At 39.4% G+C, this 23,687-nt stretch overlaps 1 protein-coding gene across 1 annotated transcript in view; it reads left to right on the plus strand.

The window, feature by feature from the left end:
- The window catches only part of LOC124146821 (nonsense-mediated mRNA decay factor SMG5-like), a 79,351-nt gene that overhangs the window by 17,656 nt on the left and 38,008 nt on the right, over positions 1–23,687 (plus strand). Inside the window, exons 14-20 of the mRNA XM_046517286.2 lie at positions 871–1,272; positions 3,127–3,234; positions 3,620–3,689; positions 4,882–5,011; positions 5,461–5,536; positions 7,086–7,264; positions 8,619–8,771. Coding sequence (XP_046373242.1) covers positions 871–1,272; positions 3,127–3,234; positions 3,620–3,689; positions 4,882–5,011; positions 5,461–5,536; positions 7,086–7,264; positions 8,619–8,771 — 1,118 coding nt within the window. The remainder of the gene's footprint in view (positions 1–870; positions 1,273–3,126; positions 3,235–3,619; positions 3,690–4,881; positions 5,012–5,460; positions 5,537–7,085; positions 7,265–8,618; positions 8,772–23,687) is intronic.

The following is a 23,687-nucleotide window of genomic DNA, read 5'->3' on the forward strand; positions in this document are numbered from 1 at the left end:
TAATGTAAGCACTGAATGATTGGAAATATTTGGAAAAGATACAAATGCATCCAAAACCAACATTCATGCACTCACCAAAGCTGTGGGGCAGCCAGTGGTTCAAGTTCACTCATCACGCCGAAGACTGTTCTATTCCCCACATGGGTACAATATGTGAAGGCCATGATTCCGTCAAATACCCTACCTCTGTTACATCATAGCCATTTCTTTTTTGGGCTGCAAATCACACTATCAAGTCTTTAGATTTTCAACAGACTTCATCTTCACTGCTAACATATCTAATAGTTGTGAGGATAACCCTTTTCTTGGCAAGAAAATCAAACTGGGCATGCTCAAGGCAGGAAGCAACTCAATAATGTTTGATTTCTGGTGTTCCCTGCTGTGATATTGCGGGAATACTGCTGAAAGCGGCGTAAAACACCACTCACTCATGCATCTAAGCCACTGTGCATTTAGATATATAGAATACTAAGCGTGTTCCTGCGTAATAGCAATTGTATGGAATGAGTGAATAGTTTTGGTATCTGTCGTACTATTACTTTATGGAATGGGGCCCTGCACCACAAAGTTTACAAACACATCACAATACCCTATGACATAATATTTTAAATTTTGTTGCAAGATACATCAGCGGGTTTTCAATATCTGTTAGTGACACTAGTTCTTGCAGTGCATCAGCCAGCACATTGGTATTAAACTCTTTGTATAAATGAGCTTGTTGTTTTTCCAGTGGTATAGATGGGAGTAATAAAAAGAATTATAATGCCCACAAAATAGTCAAATAGAATTTGATAAGTGTTCTGCTTAAAAAAACCTCAGTGACACGTTAGATTTAGCATCCATCGATATCAATCTCTCTGTCGTCGACAGGTGGTGAGCACATAGAAGAGGATATTGTCTCTGAAGATTCTGATGATGATCTAGTCACATACTTTGACAATGATTCCGACTCAGATCTCTCTGATTCCTTGATGGAAAGTCAGGAGCTCAAAACCGGCTTTGCATCATCACATGGCAACAATCAATCCAAGTTACGATTGAGTTCAGGGTCGTCTGTGAAAATGGCTCAAGAGAATGGCAATTGGTCGGATCTGATGGGAAATCAGAATCTGGTGACATTGTCGTCTGAGTTGTTCTCCTCGTCCATGACCTTCCTGGGGCAGGACCTCAATCTGGACCTACTCAACACCAAACAGTACCAGGCAGACATTGCAGCCTACGAGAACTGTAAGGATGTCATACAAGGCAAGAAGGATGTTCCAGTTCCACCAGGTAGGTTGAGCATTGTGGTTGACATTTCTGTCTCTGCTACTTCGAATATATCAGAGTTTTCTTGATACACTTATCAAAGATACAATTCATATTTTGATAGTAAAGTCAGTCGCTTTCATGGTCTAGTGGTTAGAGCATCTGCTCAGAGAGTGGAAAGTTAGTGATTCGATACAAAACTTGTTGGGGGCTTCACCAGTAAATATGTAGCTATTGGAAGCAATAGTAATTGTTACTAGTTTCTCGCGGCTTGCGCTCATCAGACTGATTGCTTAGGGGCGTGTCCTTAAATACCTGAATATACCGGCGGGGTCGTTAATTCCATGATGTGTAAGCCTGTTATTGGTTGTTATGACGGATAAGCGGTGTGTTATAGTGACACGCCGTTAGTGGGTCGCCGGTGGTGTGGCGTAAAATGTAGTCGCCGGTATTGGCGATTTACTAGTGCTCCCGCGAATAGTGGTCGCCGGTGGTTGTATGTGGCTTTGTAACTGTATAATGTGTTTATAGACCGGTGGGTCGCCGGTTTAAGTATGCTTGTCGTACCAAATTGTTGTTTAGGTCGCCGGTGTTATTGCCGGGTAAATTAAGGTGGCCTGGGTAGGTCGCCGGTGGCGGTAGTAAGTGGTCGCCGGTTTGTGAAAAAGTGACCGGTGGCTCGCCGGTTTTTTATCAGACGCCTATTTGGTTGTGAGGGTAGTTAGTAGAACACTGATTTGTTCTAAGCGACACAGTTATTTTTAGCAAAGCTATTTTTAGGCAAGGATGTGAAATTGTATCCTTGGTAAACATAATGAATATGAGTTGTTCGACATAGTATGTTGTAAGTGTCATACTGGTGATAGGGAAAATGAAACAGTTGAATAAAAGGTAAAATAAACACGTGTTGTGTTTTTATTATTTGACAAAGGAGAAGGAATGTACAAATAATGAGTCCCGAATTAGGGTGAGAAGGACATCGGTGGGGCATCCGGCCGTCCTTCCGTCACATTTCTTTTCCGGAGCAGATCTTGAAAACCGTACCATATTTCTTCACCAAACTTGGCACATAGATAGATCTAGTGGTGAACTGGTGCCTTTGGATAGTTTTGGATTTTTTTTAAAAGTTATTTTTCGAGTTTCCATGGCAACGACTTTGATTTAGACTGAAAATGGAGGTAGTCCTCGTTTCCGGAGCAGATCTTGAAAACTGTACCATTTTTCTTCACCATATTTTGCACATTGATAGGTCTAGTGGTGAACTGGTGCCTTTGGATAGTTTTGGATTTTTTTTAAAAGTAATTTTTCGAGTTTCCATGGCAACGACTTTGATTTAGACTGAAAATGGAGGTAGTCCTCGTTTCCGGAGCAGATCTTGAAAAACGTACTATATTTCTTTACAAAAAGGCCCATAGTTCACAGGAGCTAATGCATTGCACACACCCGACATGTCATATTGGCGGGGGATGTGAGTATTTCATGCTTGTTGTAAATGCATCATCCAGACATCTGTGTTATCCAGTAGTATCACTACTTGACTGCAATCTGTTGACTGCCTGACTGTTGTCTGTTGACTTCTTGACTGTTGTCTGTTGACTGCTTGACTGCTTGACTGTTTTCTGTTGACTGCTTGACTGTTGTTTGTTGACTTCTTGACTGTTGTCTGTTGACTGCTTGACAATTGTCTGTTGACTGCTTGACTGTTGTCTGTTGACTGCCTGACTGTTGTCTGTTGACTTCTTGACTGATGTCTGTTGACTGCTTGACTGATGTCTGTTGACTGCTTGATTGATGTCTATTGACTACCTGACTAATGTCTGTTTACTACTTGACTGATGTCTGTTGACTATTTGACTGATGTCTGTTGACTGTCTGCAGGTTTCCTGTCATCCATGGAGGCGCACCATGTGGCAGACATCACCAACAAGCTGGTCAACTTCCAGATCGAGACTGACACAGAAGTCAGTGCATGTCCTACAGACACAGGTACAGCATTCTTGCTGAATAGTCGGACATCATATTTTATGAAACCTTAAGCTCGGTACATATAAACAATAAAAGACATTTCACTTGGTGTTTGTATCTCACCTGTCTGGAACTCAAGTGAGTTTATGTCGTGAGACATAAAAACAAGAAAAGGACAGTAATACAATCTACATGAGATAAACTAAAAATGTCCATTAGCCAAAAAATATGAAAATGTGTACCGGCAGCCTATACTTGACACCAGTCACCATGGTAACATTGGGTAGGCATGTTGTCAGTTGTAATGTCAGGACTGCAATAATGATTATTTAGTAACACAAGAAGTAGTCATTCTATTGAAGCTTGATTCATTGGAGTTGATGTCATCAACTTGATTGTGTTTCAGATCCATCTGGACTCACTGAGACTGAGATGGAGGCAGATGACGACAATTCCTGTGATAGTTACAACGACAAGTAAGATTTTCTAATTGTGCCCCCAAATAGCTCCCCAGTAACCCCAGCTTGTCATAAGAGACAACTTTGGTTAGGATTTTGTGATTGCAATGTACGACCTGGCTGTTTGTGTTTCATCATACCCTGAGAGTATGTATTGTTGCTCATGCTATCAACCACTGGTTTATTTGCCACAGATGGGATTATTTACAGCCTGTAGCATAAAATGATATTCACTCACCAAATTTTGCTAGATATATGTCTAGCTTTGTCCCCATACCAATTATACATCAAGCTTGAGAAATATTGAAATTATAGTATTTAGTAATTTCCGCTCTTTCAATATGTATCTTCAATATTTTGTATTGAAGCAATGAAAGTGGTGCTTGGCTCCAAGTTATGCTCATTGCACAATTAATGACTACATTTCAATGCTTCAAGCTTATCTATTCTGAATAACTGATTCCATAGTCGAGTGGATAGTGTCCGGTAGGGCTGGGACAAGTCCAAATTTACTGCCCGGGTACCAACACCCCTATTACCCGACCCTACCCAGGTATCCGCTGTTGGTGTCAAGAGATAGGTGCAAAATGTCCGATTGGGAATAGTTTGACAGTAGCCCTGGCAGAATGTTTTTAGATACACGTATAAAACACTGTGGTCATGCATACACTGCAGTTGACTGAAGTTTTAGCTTTGTTCAAACATAATTAAGTTAGAAGGAACGTGTTCATAGTCATGAAGAAATGCGAACATTAGAGACTTAAAATTGTCATGTAACCATGTAGTTATATAGTGATTTTTTGTCATTAAACAATATATCACGTGACTAACCACAGGTCCGGGTAGTCCTGTGGGTACCCGGGTCCTACTCAGTACCCATCTGACCCGGGTTCTTGTTACCCCACCTGGCGCTCAGCATTAAGGGGATAAAACAAGGACTCAAATAGTTGGAGTCACTATACTGTGTCTGAGTTGGGTATCCATGTTAAAACTGTGGCATGGTATCTTCGTGGGCTTGAGCACAATAAACATAACACTAATACAGACTAGTACAAGCAGCCGTACACACGTGCATGCACAATGCTATGTAAATGCTGTAATCTTGAACGCAACATTAAAGCCCATAGCTCCTTACCTCTTTAATGAATGATCTGTGATAAGCGGCTAGACCAGTCTGTGGATGCTGTGAGTTGTACATTGTGTGCGTCAGGGCGGAGGCTGAACGGCTGAGACTGCAGCGGGTGATCGAGGTTATCCAGACGGAGGGTCTGCTTTCCACTGTCAAGGTGATGTGTGACTGGATGCAGTGCCATTCAACCATCATCAACACATGTGCTCAGGTACAGTGCTCTGGATTCTACGTCTCTCTGGGCTTTTGCAAACTAGATTAGCAAAATAATGTTCTAAATGTGTAATTAGATCACCAGGTCCTCATTCCTCAATGTTATCTTAGTACTACAACTTTTATAACACACAACATAGATTTATAATAGCGCCAAGACTCAGCACAAAGACTGCTTTGTGGAACAAGGTGAAGCATGGTCCTTTCGTTGTCCCTCAGTTTAAATAAACTGGGAGCAAACCTCAAAGTCAAACCTGAGGTACCTTAATTCTGAACGCTGCCCTTACAGTATGGGACATTGCTCATAATATCAATCACTGGTTTACTTGTCCCAGACATAATTATTTACAGGTCAACATGATATAGCTTGGGTGATAAATAAGTGGGGTGATAAATAACAAATAAACATGCAATAGATAATGTATTATGAGACTGATATTTTTTCAGAGCTCCCAGTCGTTATGGTGTAGACTGTCAGTTCTGCTCAACTTTTTGCCTCAGGAAAAGGAATTGATCAGCCATGGTGAGTGTACTATCAGTTAATATCATTTCTGTTTATGAAACAATTTTCGTCAGGCTGTTAATTGCAGACCTCAGGCTCATAAATGAAAATGCCCTGACAAATAGCATTACAGTTATGCTATCAGCAGCGTTCGCTTGTCACGCTGAAGACCCGGGTTCGATTCCCGACTTTGGTACAATGTTTGAAGCCCATTTCTGGTGTCCCCCGCCGTGATATGGCTGGAATATTGCTAAAAGCGGCGTAAAACCATACACACTCACTCACTATGCTTTCAGCACTTTGTTAGGCCATTGTTGACAATGTTAGGAAAGCAGAGAATGTATTGAAAATAAGAGTGTGGCTGAAAAGTTCTGATCCTAACTACAAAGGATGTTCAGTACACACTTAACAGTTTGCATGTATTAAGTGTATTTCCCATCCTACAGGTGAACTACCTCCCGAAAAGTCAGATCATTAATGGCCAATATTATGCTCATCTTCTTAAGCAACTGCTTGACCAAACAGGGCTGGGTGCCATGCAAAACTCACTGAAGGTGTGTTGATGCATCAGGACAATGCACCTGTGCAGAAGTCTGTTGTTGCCATGACTGTGACTTTGAACTCTTTGAATCACCTCCAAGTTGACCAGATTTGGCACTGTCAGATTTCCACCTCTTCCCAAACTTAAAAGAACTGTCTGGCAAGCATTATAAAAATGATGATGCCGTCATTTCTGCTGTGGAGGACTTTTTGAACCACCAGGAGGAAGCCTTCTATGTCCTTTGGATCCTCTGTGTGGACCGTGGAGAGGAGTATGCTGAAAATAGTCAGCAACCAACTTCATCACCTCTGTCCATCAGGGCGGTGGGGTAGCCTAGTGGTTTAAGTATTTGCTTGCCATGCCGAAGGCCTGGGTTTGAATCCCCACATGGGTACAATGTGTGAAGCCCATTACTCGTGTCCCCTGCCCTCATATTGCTGGAATGTTGCTAAAAGTGTGTAAAATCATACTCACTTCCTCACCTCTGTCCACCATAGTTAGGCTCAGAACTTTTCAACCACCCCAGGAAAAATGTTTTTACTTTATGACATGTTTAATATGAATAAGAATATTATATTGAGATTCTGCCCTCTCAAATAAACCAGACCACATTACACTGCCACACTTTCCTAAAATCTCACAACATAAAGCATTCGACTCATTTCTAATGTGAATAGAAACCTATGATTGTGGTTTTGAATCCCGGTTCGCCCCAATAATGTTTCTAGGTTTGTCAGCACCATACCTGTGCTTGTGGGTTTCACTGAAGTCTGAGACCTGCATCACTTGGGGCTTTCCTCCCACATTAAGCTGACAAGCCGCGATATAACTGGAATACTGTTAAAAGCGGCGTTAAACCCAACTCACTCACTCGCTCACTAATGTGAATAGTGAGGAACATTGCGTTGGCACTATGTTTTCACTGGTGAGCCCAAAGACCCCCTTTTCTCCAACTAGAATGAACAGGGGACAGAAGCAGGGTGTTTGTTGTGTATGCAATGGTTGTAGGTGTAAGTTTGTGTTCCACAGATCAGATATGGTCTGATGAACTGAGGATGCGGCTGACGGACAGTAGCACACCAAGCTGGTTTCAGTTGTTCCCTCTCCGAGAAGACATCAACCTGTCCGGCTTCTCCGCCCTGGCCGACATCCAGGCCACTATCGACTTCACCTCCAAACATAGGGGACAGCTCAGTGAGATTCAGGAGGTAAGATCATTCCTGGACACTGTCAAGTATTTCAATGAGTCACTGGCATAGGCCCATATTCCAGCACTTCCCATCACCCCAATCTTGAATGTTTAAAAAGTTGTATGTCTGATGTTGAGAGGTCTTGGTCAGGAGGGCCACATTTCAATTTTGCTATCATGGTCTGTATCTTTTCACTATCAATGATTATGGAAGTATATTAGTTCCTGGGATCACAGAGTTCAGTATCTTTTCACTCTCAATGATTCTTAGAAGTATATTGTTCCTGGGATCACAGAGTTCTCTATCTTTTCACTATCAGTGATTGTTGAAGTATATTGTCCCTGGGATCACAGAGTTCAGTATCTTTTCACTATCAATGATCGTAGCTCCATACAGCAACACAGACATACAAGCAACATAGGGCTAAGACAGCTTTGTGGAACAGGTCCTTGTAGTGTAGGATGCATGGCAAACTGCAATACACTTTTCAAACAATATGTATTGCAATATTTTTTCTGTGTTCTGGTATAGTGGGTTAAAATATATATATCAACTTTCATTATTATTAGTATCATGTAACCTAAAATCTACACAGAAATTCATTCACAAATGAGGTTTCCCTTACAATTTGATTGACCAAATGGCAGAAACGCAGAAGTGATTTTGCTCTTACATTGTTATTTCCCCTCTAACCATGACTACAAAATGGCGGCAACTGACCATGCTGAGTTTGACATCGTAATATTTACTTTAGATGTTGAAAATATTATCAGTATGTACTAGGGCTGTTAAGATTCACACGCGTATTCGGTGAATCGAACCGTAACCATTCATGAATTGAATTCGTTATTCATGGCCACTAGAATCGAATATTTATGAATATGCTATCATGTATATTTACATACCCTGTACCTGAAAATATCCACAACAACATATTATATGCATAGATTTCTTTCAGTGACAACACTCTAATAATATTTAATTTGATAGTATTGTTTTCACTGGTCATTGTCGCATTTGAGCAGATACTAGTACCTGGATAAGTGCAGTAAATAAAAGTATAATTTATTAATAATTAACAAACCATGTCAAATAAATTATGTTGTTATTGTTTCACTGAATATAATAAATAATACATAAACTGCTCACTTGTTATGTTATTGTAATTGTGAATTAATATTCGTATTCGTTACCCTATATTCGTGATATGAATCGTATTCGCCTCATAGTGTATTCGTTGCAGCCCTAGTATGTACAATCACTGTCAGTCACTGTCAATATATTGCAATACAACTCTTTGGGAAATACACAACCATTGCTAGTCAAAGTTATGTTGGTGTGGCGTTATGCTAAGTTGTGTGTTTGTTGACAGACATTTCTCCGGATCACCTGTCTGCGTCACTTCGGCCACTTCTTGTCCCAGTCTGACTGTGTGGAGTTCACCTACAACCTGGAACAGGCGATGTTCTTTGGGCCCTCACACACTGACCCCGAGGTCAGTGAGAAGGCAGCACAGGAGAAGATGGTAAGTGCAATATTGACAGTTGTCCCATTTGCACCTCCATTGGCCATTTGGAGGAAACATTTTGATTCTGAAATGACGAGCAAATTTGACAGCATGTACTCATTTGATGGTCTATGGCCGTATGTGATCAGTTGTGTTGGTAGAGAGCCTTGTCTTGATTAATCTCAGTCACATTGATCTCAGAGTAGTAGGGTAGGGCCACTGTGATATCGATAGGGTTTTACAATATTTGGCCAAACACCATAGTCACTGTCATTGATCTGATGTCAAATATTTATCATTGAACTGACAATAATGGACACAGTAAGGTTAAAAAAAATTAAAACTTGTCAATTCTGGTACTTCTTGTACAATTCTTTCCCAATAATTTAGTGGAATTGAACCTGTTTTTTCTTTACTGCTGTAATATGAATAGCCGCAATGCACAAGCAGTGAAAGACAAATAGAGTTATCTCCCTTATACCACACTTGTGCCAACAGCTGTGGGGCTGGTATAAACTCAGGAAAACGTATTGCATTTCACATAATGAGTTTCACAGGCTGTTTCCAGCCCCAGCTATACAGGATGCCCTGACATGCATTACAGTCGATATTTATGCAATGTGCAAACTGGTGCAAGAAATACATATCTTACAAGGTTAATCATCAAGTGAGAGTTGCGAGAAAAAAATTTATTCTAAAAACAAAATATGTGCAATTCATTCCTATGTTTCCTCGTTTCCACAGATGAGATCATCTCTCTCAGTAAAGTGAAGCGAGAAAAACAGGCTGTCAGTTTCCATTTAGTCATGGCTATTTAGCGTGAATAGTTACATCATCTGGGTTCGAGGCAAATACCTGCGTACTATAGTGTTACGCATACATATTCGCTTGTTTATTAGTTTAGCAGTTGTGCAAAAATGACTGCCTCCCATTTGGTCTAAACAGAGAGAAAAAGCTATTAGAACTTATCAATTTCTGTACAGTGTAACAAGTCTCCTTATTTAAACAGTTCCTTCTGTCATTAAGACGAGAATGTTTTAATGGGAACAAGGAGCCAGCCCACACACGTTGAGGTGTCTGTACAGGAAACTTGAATTGTTTGCAAAGTAGGAAAAAGTCGTACTTGTTAAATGCGCACTGTTGAGATAGCCCTACGAAATGCTGATCTACGTTGACAAGGTTTTGATTTCAAATAGGGATGGTGACGGATCTGGGTTTGAGTTATAATGAATGTTTTGAATCTGGTTTCATCTTGTAAGAGCTTTGGACTTGCACAGATATGTTTTGTCAGTCTTAACTTATCTGTGACTGCTTGTATTACACGTTTTGCTGGATTATTTTGGCTACAGATCCTTGCAAATGTTTCAGTGGATTTTGTTTTCTTTAATTTGAGTGCAGAGAATACACACTAATGATAACATTCCAGTAGTCTATCTTTAGGATATCTGTGTGAGGTATCTTCCTTCCAAGGACATTGCCTTGCAACTGATGTCCAAAATAGCTTTGTTTTTCAAACTCTGTGACCCGGAGTACCCCATGCTTGTCCAGTGTATTTTATTTTCATTTGATTTTGAAAAGTACCCTGCACCCATTCACTTCCATAGGTTCAAGGAAGTGACATCACCCTATCCATCTGCATTACCAGCAACGTCGCACAGATGTTCTCTCGCTCATGTAATTATATTGGACAGCTACTTTTATCATCACATATTTCGAAACGGGGACTCAAACAAGTCTGTAGTGCAGGTCAACATATTTGCAAAATAGAATGGAAATAATAAAGCACTGGGTTTTAGAGGCAGATGCTTGTCATACCGGCACTAATTGGGTGAGTCCAGTGTGTGACGTGGTTGAAGGTGTGTCATTAGACTCTGCCTTGAAATGTCATGCTGTCAACCACTGGTTTGCCACGGCCCATTCATGTATTGACAGTCTGCTGTGACATGGCTGGAATATTAGGATGGTAATAATTCCCCTGGTGTTTTGTGCATCACCTGACACAAGCATCATATTTTGAGTTGGTATATCAATACAAATACCTGTGTAGAGTCAAGTCCCGTTAACTCGACATGGTTGGTATGATTATGTCGGATTAACGAGTATGTCGAATGAACAAAATTTAGTAGTATCAATGTTCATGATCGAAAATCGGACAACTACACGATAGATAACGATACAAACACGAAATTAAAAAAATCAAATATTTAAATTGTTATGTTACATTGTCAGCGGAATATGTTTTCTAATCATGCAACCTCTAAAGTTTAACACAATACAACTGTTACGGACTGTATGACTGATTCAAAATACTTTAAAAAGCAAAGTCTGGAATGGAAGTTGCCAGTTTGAAACTGATACCGCAAAGCTTAAGAAAGCTGCTTTTTTAGTGGCTAACATTGACTTCCTGTGTGTTAGTCATTTCAATGGTCGGTCATAGTTAGCAAAAAGTTATGTTAGTGTGACCTGTATTGGGATGTCCTCTGCGATAGCGAGAACTTGTATCTGATTTTAATGAGATTGAGGTTCACTAAGCATGTGATTAATCCTGTTTTCTTTATTTAAAGCATTAATTGTTTATTGTTAAGCAAGACACTCTGCAGCTGTTGTAATATGCGGCTACCAACCGACTCATCTCGCATTAAAACACAGGCTGTGTACTCGCGGGCAGATGACCACAGAGTATGCTGATCACTGTGTCAGATTAACGAGACTGATTAATGTGTGATTTCGGTAATTCGTTGCAAATTAGGCATGTCGGAGTCCGATTGCGAGACTGTCAGATTAATGGGTCTAAATAGCACTGATTTAATCGGTCCCCATCATAAGCGTTGGATAAAGTCGATTGTTGGATTAACGAGTGTCAGATTAATGAGACTTGACTGTATATAAGGGTGACATGTAAAATAATATTAACTGTATTCGACGTAATAAATTAGCAATAGGGGGGCTCTTATTAAGATATCATTTTGGTGAAAAAAACAGAGTTGAAAGATAAATTTTGTGGTGTATGCTGACAGCCTGAAATGTTTATGTGTGACAAATATATTTTTCCAAAATTTAATTGCCCATAATTAAGGGTGCATATAACACACGAGTGCGTATTATACGCGAATAAATAAGTCTTGTGTACATTGATCAATCGGAAGGGGTGCTAATTGGGATTGTTCACTAGTCAATATGTTAGCAAATATCGCCATGGGCGCTTATTAGAGCGGAGCGCTTATTACGTCGAATACGGTAATGTATACTTTTCAACATTTGCTAAGGATCACACCTATGACTTAACATGACTGTTTTGGCCCTTTATTAGCGATCGTTGAGTAGTGTATGAGGGTCATATGTAAAATACTAACACAACAACTTGACTTTCACTTTCCAAGCTGTCAGTGAATGCCATCCCACACATCATCAAGTGATTAAGGAATAGATGTAATCTCTGATCTTGCTGATAGAAAAGTCTATTTGGAGATGTGTAATAACTGACAACTGCAGTTAAATTATGTTAAAGTATCATTAACATACTGAGTAATGATAATTACAGAGAAGATTTTGATCTATTCATCTGTGCTGTATTTTTCTAACTACTGTTATGAGTTAAGCCAGAGATTGTATTCAAGATAACCTCCACATAATTGCAGGAACAAGACATAAAGCATGACAGAATTGTCAAATTAAACAAATTTATTCAAACTAAGAGCCAATAGCAGTTTCAATGTCAGTGTAGAGCTTGTTATACAGTGCACATGTTTACAAGGATTAATGGTAATACCATGAAAATATTAAATGTGAAAGTGACTTACTGACCATTTCACAAAGTGATTACAACACTGCGACCATAGTAACTCTGTGTTAAGGTATTGGATGACAACCAGTGTGATACAATCACTTTTGAAACCAGCCCCTGTTAGTGAGAATCCTGTCCTGAAAAGTTAATCAATATGCGTATTTATCTAGACCTGCTCAGAAGCTGATATTCGGCCCCAAGACTGAAGCTAGTGTCTGTAAAAAGTCCCTAGTTCTATTCTATTTGTAACTAGTGTTATAGCTATGTAGAGGGGACATGCATTTCACTGTTAACAGGATAAAAAATGAATTGAATGAAATATCAAGATACCCCAGAAATTATAAAGATAAGGACTTTTAAGAAAATCCCAGTTTTGCAAATAAATTACCGTATTCGACGTAATAAGCGCCCTGCTCCAATAAGCGCCCACGGCGATATTTGCTAATATATTGGCAAGTGAACAATCCCAATTAGAACTCCTTCCAACTGATCAATGTACACAAGACTTATTTATTCGCGTATAATGCACCCTTAATTATGGGCAATTTAATTCTGGAAAAATATATCTGTCGTACATATACAGACTTTCTGTTGAAATTGGTCAAGTAAATACAATTCAATTAAATTGTTCAAAGTAATAATACTTGAAGTGGTTTAAACATTTATCACTTTCTCATTATACGACAAATAAAGGAACTTGGTGTTTGAATTTTATCAACATTGGTTTCTCACCAATTTGAATGGTACTTTATGTTAATTAAGGGTCATTGACCTCTTAAGTATTATTCAACCACTGCTGTGGTCTAGTGGATAGATCGTCTGCCTGGAGAGCTGAAGGTCAGTGGTTTGATTCCCTGGCCACATCATACCAAATGACATTAAAATATGGTACTTGTTTTTACCCTGCCTGGTACTCAGCTTTAAGGGGATAAAACGAAACTGGTTGGCTCTGATGGCGTTATGTAAGTGCAATAATCTTGAACATGATGTTAAACCCCATTTCACCTTCATGTTAATATTATTGAAACTTTGAGGCCCGAAGGACAGTCCACTGTGAGTCAGTTTTCATGTCACCAATTTTGAAAATGTACCATGTGTTGTTACATCATTCCTTATTTAACTTCTGAACTTGTTTTTGAAGAAAAAGTGCCTGTTATCAAAGCTTTCATCGTCCCCTCATTACATGGAATTTTGGCAGATAAAAACTTTTGAATGTTTTCATTTTCATTTTCAAAAGTGGTCCCATGAATGCTTGTTCTGTTAATGAGACATGTTTGCCTAGTTGTATGGAGGCTAGCAGAGACTGGAGGTGTTCAAGTGGAAACAAGGTTAAATTTGGTGTCAAACTTGTATTATTACAATGTAATGCATTATTTGAGGGTATGTTATTCAATCTTCACAGTTATTGGGGATCAGCTCAGTCCTCATGTACAAATATCTGTATAATTCCTCTATGATGCCCACTGTTCCACTGAAATTAATATCACATGTAAACAGTAAAATTAGATTCAATTGAGATAGGAAAAGTTAACCCTCTTTAAATCTTGAACTGTTTATTGACTTTAAATTGATACAATTATAAACAAACAAAAATGACAGCATTTTCAATAATATTTGTTTACGTTTCAATTTCATCTGCAATGGGAAAATATCATTAAAGATGGGAGATTGCACCAAGGGGTGATCCGCTGCAAATGAGGTGTGATACTGAACTGGTTAAGAGAGACACATGATCCCATGGTTCCGCTGATACTCATCTTATCAGTGGAGCTACAGACGTGGCCAGTGTTTGTGTTTGTATGCTGTTTCCCTGGTCCGTGTAATTGCTGCTGCGGATGTCTGCACCTTCCCACTCTGTCATTTAACATAGACTGTTTATTTACGCAGAGGAGGCTGTGGTAAGAACATGGCAGGAATGTCAGGAGAGACTGGCATGATTCATGTGCACGGCTGTCATTGTTGAGGCTCCTCAGGGCCAGTTGATGGTCATCACCTTGACCATTTGGTGGACCTGTGTTTACCCTGGCTGTTTATGTTTCATTGGCAGCTGTAATTAGAGGCCAGGGAATGGAGGGATGCTCCCTGAGCTCTTGCCAGCCACAAGCTGTAGCTGAGAATGTTCTTTCCAAACAGGGATCAAAGCACTAGCTGCTGGGGTTCTAGTCATGAATTGAAGATGCAGTGCATTGCAAGAATTTGCTCCAAGAATTATTAGATATGTAGATCATTCGAATACACGTTTTTGTTTTCTAACTTATGTCTTTGAAAGACTGACCAAGACACTGAAATTAGAAAGAAGAAAACATTACAAGTTTTTCCCAACTCTGTATAATGATAAAAGGAAATGAAAAAAACCACAAGATTTTACCAATGCTGTTTGTAAGAAATGGTGACTAACATATAAAAATCTTTATTCTAAGAAAACACCCAATCAAGTATCTTTCAAGAATCTTGCCATTTTGAAACTGTTTGTTTTTCATTCTTTAGTAGCAGTACTAATATGGAAATTGTGAATTTTGTAATGTATCTTTTCATCTGAATTTTAGCCCCAAAGTTTTGTCAACCAAAAAATAAACAATTGAAGACTTCACAATGGCTGCTGAGTATGACTACCGCTTTACATATGGCCATGCAATGATCATTGACTGCACCTTTGTCTGGACCAGGCTTGATCACTCAGACCTTCAAGCTGGTTACTCACAAGTTTGAGCATAAGTTCCACTAGATAAGGGGCGGGCGGGTAGCCTAGTGGTTAAAGCGTTCGCTCGTCACGCCGAAGACCCGGGTTCGATTCCCAACATGGGTACATTGGTGAAGCCCATTTCTGGTGTCCCCCGCTGTGATATTGCTGGAATATTGCTAAAAGCGGCGTTACACCATACTCACTCACTCACTCCACTAGATATAATTGCAGAGGTACTGAGACTATCTGTAACTCACTCACTCACTCACTCACTCACTCACTCACTCACTCACTCACTCACTCACTCACTCACATACATCAGTGTCTTACATTACCACAAGATCCGGGTTATTAATCTGGGTCATGGACAGACGGCCCTCAGATTTTGAACATTGGGGTTCCCATGTATTTCTGAAGCCGTGTCCATTCATCCTGAGGTACAGCTTACTGGACCTATGGATTGGTAACATCAAGCTGAAGCTGCCCAGTATCATAAAAACTAATGTCTCAGCTATGTCTTTGGCTGATAAGCTGTTTGCTAAGGGCAAAAACTTCTGACAGACCACATGAATGAAGTTACACAGAAATTGTTTCACCAGAGATAAAGGATCCCTTTTAACCCCAGGTTAACCTCTAAACTATATCAAGCACTGAGGGTAGATCTAGCAGTCAGACTTGTCACTGCAGCTGAAAGATTTCTGATGTGCTGTAAATATTAACTAACTTATGTAGCATTAAGATCTTCTTGTGAATCAGATCCCCAGCATATTCTCATAAACATTTTACATAAAACAAACTCAGTGTTTTTTAACACAAATTTCTTTGTCAGATACTGTTTGCCGTCTCCTCTTATCATGGTTATGGTCTCATAAACATGATCATGATGATATAAAATAATAACTTGTTTTTTACATTGATTGCTTTCATGTCAGCTGCTTCTGTCATCATTTCATCAAAAGTCTCATGATATGTAGTTATTTCATTGCACCCTTTATTGTTTTTGCCAGTGGTTAGTGATAATTTAGTCGTGTTCCAGAACAAGATCAGGCACATCATCAAGACTGGCTTTTTTTCCTGTTGGGATAATGTTCATTGTATCCATAGGGACGCAGGTCTGTCCCAGCTGGTGTTTCACTGCAGACTGTAATGGTTATAAAGTGTCCTTTGACAAACTAATCTGTGGATTTATTGCATGAAGATTTGTGTGGAATGTTTACAGCATTCAGCGATACTGCCCTGGCATGTGGTACAATGCACGGTCTGTCTTGCAGTGCTTATCTGGGAGATGCTTGCTTGTGGTGAGCGCTCTGCAGTCAACAACAAAGCAGATGGAACAGTTTGCAGCAGTGCCTAGAAATGTTACTGATGTGTGCCTTCTGCTGTCTGTCCCATCTTCCCAAGCAACTTGTCATTCATACTTGTACCCTGATCAAAATCATTTGTTGTCAGAGCAGATTTCCCCTGAACCTTGATGTCCAAATTGACTGTTTCATACCTTTCTCTGTGTATTAAGGTAGGGTTGTCTTTGTGGATGAACTTATATTCCTCGCATGGGATGGATATATTTTGTACTTGTTTCCAGGAAAGATGTGGTATTTGGTGATAACTGCATCCTTGGCTCTGGATAGCGTTGGGTATAGAATGTAGAAGAGCGTCTGTTTATGAACTATTCTTAACTTTAATTTGTGATAATTTCTTGTGTCAAACAGACGGTGTATATGTGTAGATCAATGTAGAAAGGTTTGATGAAAGTCTCTTGGTCAGGCGACATGAAAAGTGGCCTCTGTAACAGACCCCACAGCATATGTTTCATAAAATAATCACCCCCATTCCATTCTCAGCTTTAGGGGCCCTAACTCATCCCCTTTTCACTTAACAAGATTGGAGGGTTCCTTTGAAGAATTATTTTTATGAAACATCGTACAAAACTGTGTTTCTGGGACTACATGTGAGTCCACCTGTGATTCACTGGATGGATTTATGGCCTTGTCTAGTGGACACTTAGAGGAAAGTACACAGATACATGATCTATACAATCTTCTTGGACACTTCCATGGCTTTGTATGCAACTGAAGGATAACAGCAAGCTGTGAGGGATTCTAGGGTTAAAAATTAATTTGTTTTCACTGGTCATAAAACTGGTCTGCTTTTGAGTTTGCATCTACAAATTGGTAAAACTTGTAGTCAACAAGGGAATGTCTCAAATCCTTCATGTGAAGTTGCTGTTCTCAGACTAGTGACTAGCCGACTTAATTTCAAACCCTGGATTGTGGAGTATAAGCCCCAAGTGTCAGATCTTCTTCTTCTTCTTCTTCTTCTGAGAATACACATGAGATCTGAATGATGGAGTTCCAATGTTTCCAGTATTAATTCAGAAGGGTGAGATAATCCACACTCCCTCATAGCTAGTTGGTTATTCACTTGTAATTCCAGGTTACAAGTGGATAAATTAACTACCCTCATGAACCTTGTGTATTGTCATTTGAAGCAAAACTGAGATGTAAAATTTGGGAAAAGTCAAGCTGAACTAGGAAACTTCACTGAAGCCAACCTGTTTAACATTATCGTGATATCCAAATCAGTTGATGTTATATTGTCATGTTCTTACAGATCAGCAGTAGGATTGAAACTGACCAATCACTAACATTCATATGCGCGAATATAGGAAACTTAGTTTGACACTCATGTGCACTCTGTTTCAGTCTTGACTATTGCTATATGTTCATTTTCTAATCATGATGTTTTTTTGTATACTAAACTATCTTTCTCAGGGCAGAATGTTTTTATTTTGGTATCACAAGGACACGAAAATGATAATGACAATGATATTCACAATACTTCATTACTTTATCATGCTAGGGGATTCTTTTTTAGAAGAAAAAATAAAATAGATAATATAAGTTAAGATATACAAACATAAAAATACACATGGAGGTATATACAATACACACGGAAACACTGATAACAACCAATAACATGAAATATTAAATGGAAAAATCGTGCTGCACGAACAACCCTATGAAAGCTGGATTCTTGTAGAGATAAACTATTTTTGGGATCTATTTGTTCTGAGATGTGGAATTAGATATCACCATCCAGAAGGTAAAAGAGCGTACTCTCAAATTAGAAGGTGGGTGGGGTCAGATAAAATCTTATTAGAAAGATAAAGAATGTGAGTGTCAAAAAGGACAGATAAATGGAAATCCGGAAATTTTTCTCGGCATAAAAACAATTTCGTTGAGTTAAGATTTGTTTTTGACATTCAGAGCACCATACCAATATTGAATTGAAAAGGTTAAGATACTTTCAGCAAAACAATGGTAACATATGACAAAATATCTTGATTTACATTAAAAGATCTTTATTTACTCATAACATGTAATCTTTTGTTGACATTTTTTTTAAGAATATGATCTGTGTCAGCAGTCCACGTAAGCTTATTGTCCATGATTGTGCCGTGATGCTTGTATTGTCACTATATCCACGTTTTCACTATTAATCTCCTTTGCCACCTTATCACTTCTCTTCCTTCTGAAATCAACAATATTTTATGGTTTGCCATCAATGATTTCCTTATGAGGACCCCACAGTGATAAATTTGAACCTGTATACCTCCTTTGAGGGCACTGAAAGTGAACATGCTAATTTCCATGATAGAAGGAGGACCACAGTCTATTGATGGAAGCTGGTGGTGAATGGGGGCTAAATGGATGCAGTAGAACTGATTCTGAGTCACATTGCTACTAATTACATGCAGTAGTGATTGCACAGATATGATAACTGTTCACCCAGCAGTGAATGGGTACCCGGTAGGAGGAGATGGTAATGTGACTGTTAACCTACTAGCACCTCACAGACAACTTGGGTTGTATACTCCCAAGGGAGCTGAGAATGAAACTTGAGTGCTCACTGATCTATTGACTGGGGTAATAATAATGTAGCGCCATGAGCTGTATATCAAGCATGTAAAGAGTCATGGAAATCGACTATTATAATTATGTTTTAATAATTGTTTGATGTATGTTGATCTGAATTATCAGGGAGTGTAGCATCATCCTCTTACAATGTGTATTAGATACAATTGCCTGTCATGGCATGATACCCAAACACTGATTTTTTAAAGATTTTTTTTCGCCCTAACTTTTTACAGTGAACTATTTGTGCAAAAATCATTGATCGAGAAAATTGAGACTGCATTTACTGTTAGTATCATGCTAGTTATGTTACTGTGTCTCTTGATTATAATTAACAGAATAAACAACCACCAAATAAGCATTATAAAAGTAGTCAGTAATTCGTTTTGAGTTATTCCAAGTTTCTTTACACAATCATAAGATCATGGTGTTTTTGTTTTATTTTAATTGGTTTCAGAATTCTGTTTACATAATGGGTTTCATGATTGAAACCTTCCTTACTTGCAGAGATCTGTAGATTCAACTATCCAATTTACATGACAATTTAAACGTGCTCCTAATCCCGAGGTTGCAGTGGGAAGTTATGCACTCAATGAAACATTAAGTACTGCTGTAATCCATCCAGTCTATGCCCTGAGTGCAGGTATATATATACATGTGTGCAACAGAGTTGGAAGATTGCTGTTGGGCCACCACCAGCTAACATTGTTTTGCATAAGAACAGAATTGATATCATGCAGCAACTCGTCGTCAAAGGTGTGTGAGTGAGTGAGGAAGGTTTAACACCACTTTTAGCCATATTCCAGCAATATCACATCGGCGGATACCACAAATGGGCTTCACGCATTGTACCCATGTGGAGAATCCAAACCTGGATCTTTGGTGTGATGAGCAAACGTTTTAACCACTAGGCTACCCCACCACCCCTCAAAAGCTGTGATTTAACATGAGATCATTTGGTCAATAGGCTGGAAGCTGAAATATTTATATGGGTGATCTAGCTGGGGCAATCACCTATCAGTGAGTGAGTGAATGTTGTTAAATGCCCTGGATCTTTGGTGTGATGAGCAAACGCTTTAACCACTAGGCTACCCCACCACCCCTCAAAAGCTGTGATTTAACATGAGATCATTTGGTCAATAGGCTGGAAGCTGAAATATTTATATGGGTGATCTAGCTGGGGCAATCACCTATCAGTGAGTGAGTGAATGTTGTTAAATGCCATAATCAAAACTGGAGATAGGTTTTTCATGACAGGCTTTAAATAATCGAGGATGGACCTTGCAAGCCACTGACTGACTGAATCCGCCATGCCAGGGATGCTGACCATTCTGTGAGGTGAGGTGAAATGGGGTTTAGCGTCGTGTCCAAGATTATTGCACTTATATAGCGACGTGCATGTACGTGTGTGTGTTTGTGTGGCTGCTTGTACTAGTCCGGACTGATGCCGATTTATAGTGCTAGCTCACTGAGATACCATGCCGCAGTTTAACATGAATACCCCACTCAGACACAGTATACTGACTCCGAGCCGACCAGTCCTTATTTTAGCCCCTTAATGCCGAGCGCCAGACAGGGCAACAACAAGTACCATCTTTTAATGTCTTTCGGTATGACGCTGTCGGGGATCGAACCCCGGACCTTCCGCTCTCCGGGCGGACGCTCTACCACTAGACCACGGAGGCGATCCTGACCATTCTGTCCAACTCAGCTGTTCCAATCAGTGTCCTCATGGGATCTTTCAACTCTAGGGATTGACCTGGCTGCATTTGTGTAACTTCCTACTCCAACAGTGAAAAGTAATGTCCACAGTTTGTGCCAATTTTTGTAATATTGGTGAAATATTAATGATTTTTTGTGTAGTTCAAAAGACTTTTATTGACAAAGTCACTCTGGCAAGATAACGTTCTCCATTTATGTCCTGTCAAGACCAATTCTAGGTCAATCTGTATAGTTTGTTGTTTAACTCTGCACTAAGTAATATTCCAGCGTAATCTGTAAGTAAACTTTATTAGCATCCCTACTAAGACTAAAAATTTACATAACACCCCACGTTTTCTGGCATATTTTTCCGATGTTCTATAACAAAACAACTATACAGTAACTATTATGGATAACGTTATAGTTTCATCAACATTTGAACTATGTTCACTACCATTAGGTCCCTGAAAACAAATTTTAGTGTATGGTTTTAGTAAGCACCCCTTTTGTCAATTTTCGAAATGTCCAGGTCGTTATTACGGCAAATAAGCTAAGTTCCCTCTAACTCACTCACTTGACACAAAGGCATCACAATGCAGTCAATTTATACTCCGTAGCACACACTGTACGCCATGATCCCACCCATTATCTTGCCCTCAGAGCTCACAACCGTGTTATGTAATCCTGATGGGAATATTTGTCAGGGGAAAAAGAGAAAATGTCACTGGGCAAACAGTTATTTTATTTGGTGTTATCTCAACGATCATGCTGTTTAAATTGGGATCAGATTTCTCATCTTCTTCTCTCATGTGATATATATATATGCGACATAATTTTTCCTTTCAAAGAGAAAGACGAATCTCAAGGGAAATCATGCTGCTCTGGTCACTTTACACTTCAAGATTTTATCATTCTATTACAACTGTAAAAACAACTGTCTGCTTTTTTAAGAGGAGCAAGATCAAATATCTGATTAAGGTAAAGATTCGCACCAAAATATCTGTTATTTAGAAACGTGTTATTTATGAGGGGTTCCATTTCACCCTGATGCTTTTTCCATGGAAAGCGATTTCCATTCCACTGTGGAGGCAGATGAAGGATATTTTAACCTCCCCCTGCTCGTAGTGAAAGGGCAGGCTGAAAATTTTAATGAAATGGAAAATTTCTCTGTTCCTGTAATAAAATGTGGGAAAAAATGGGAGACTTGTTAAAAACATGATAATGAATTTTCCAGCTATCTCACTCATTATATGCCCTGTGCGGGGGTCATCTCAAAATGTTTTGAAGTTTCTTCAAACAAACACTCCATTGAGTCCATAGCTACATGATTTCCCTATGATATGATGCAACAGTAGGTTTTTGATGCCAGACATCTTTTTGATAGCGTTAAGGGATACTAGAATAAGGCAGGCAACATGTTAACATCTTTGAGACAGAAATAGAAAAATGGTTTTGAGATGTCCCTTTGCTTGACCATGGGTAGTGGAACATTGCACATGCTCAGGTGATGGCTGATCCATAGCAGCAAGCAACAGGATCAGACAGATACTAGCTTGTCAATTACTGCTAAGTAGATCAACAGCTTTAATGGAGGCCACCAAGAAATCCAGTCATACTTCTTGGAATTCCACCACACCATTGCTTCTTACTCAGAAATATAAGCTCCATGTTGAGAGCCTCTAGTTGCCAGATCCCTGCATGGGACAGCAGTTTGTTGAACACAAGAACATGTTGATTTGACATGGTTTTGTGTGACCAATTACAAATGTAGTAACATGGTTACTAGCTGCTTGATTGTTTCATAGGTAGGTCCAAGTATGAGTGCTGGTCAAAAAGTTCTAAGCCTAACAAACAAAACCAACATTTGTGATAGTGTTTTTAATTGTACAGTGATCCCTCGCTATTGTGCTCTTCGAAAAAGCGCTACCTCGGTTACTACGCGCGGTATCGCATGGCTCCCAAAATTTATGTACACTTTTAATACTGAGAGTTTTACACAGACATATTTGTATTGTTGTTCGTTGTTCATTTGCACATAATGCTTCTCATTGCATAATCAATCGTTTATCGCTGAATGGAGTTCTGTTTGAAAACATCCGCGGCAAGTCCCGGAAATACGATTGTTCAACTAGTTAACTTTTCACACTATACATCCTTTGATCTTAGAAGTGCATGCATGCAATAAAAGAGAACCACAAGCGAAGTTTATATTCTTAATTAGTGGGCAATCCAATTTGAGGCGACACTGTCAACTCACATGTAGTTGCTGTCACAACACGGCGGTCATTCCTTTTGATTCGGATCAAGTAACCGTATCAAACCAATTAATTACTATCACTGTCTACATGTCTAACTACTGGTAAAATGGTACAGTAAATTAGCTGAGAGAAATTTCGTAATCGCGCTTTCGTAACATCGCCTGTTTTTTTTCCGTAGTTATAACAAGCGATTTCATTGGATTAAAATTTGTTTCTAATGACGCTTTCTTGCCGAAATATGTATTTTTCAACATAATATCCTACATAGTGAAGCTTTCCAAGTCCAGTCAGGAAGAAGTTTTCTGAAGCCACCCTGAAAAACCCATTCACAGCAGCTTTGAGATCATCGTTGTTGTCATAAAGCTTTCCACGAAGGTGTTCTTTCAGTGTAGGAAACTTGTGGAAATCACTTGGTGCCAGGTCTGGCGAGTATGGAGGGTGAGGAAGCTCTTCGAATCCACATTGTCGCACTGCAGCCTTTGCAAATCAAGAGGTGTGAGAAGAGGCATTGTCATAAAGTAGAAGAACTCCTGCAGTCAGCATTCCTCGCTGCTTTTCTTTCATAGAATCTCTCAGGTGATGAAGCAAATCAGC

The sequence above is a fragment of the Haliotis rufescens genome, unplaced genomic scaffold (assembly GCF_023055435.1).
Source record: "Haliotis rufescens isolate VD_foot unplaced genomic scaffold, xgHalRufe1.0.p SCAF_1, whole genome shotgun sequence".
NCBI lineage: Eukaryota > Metazoa > Mollusca > Gastropoda > Lepetellida > Haliotidae > Haliotis > Haliotis rufescens.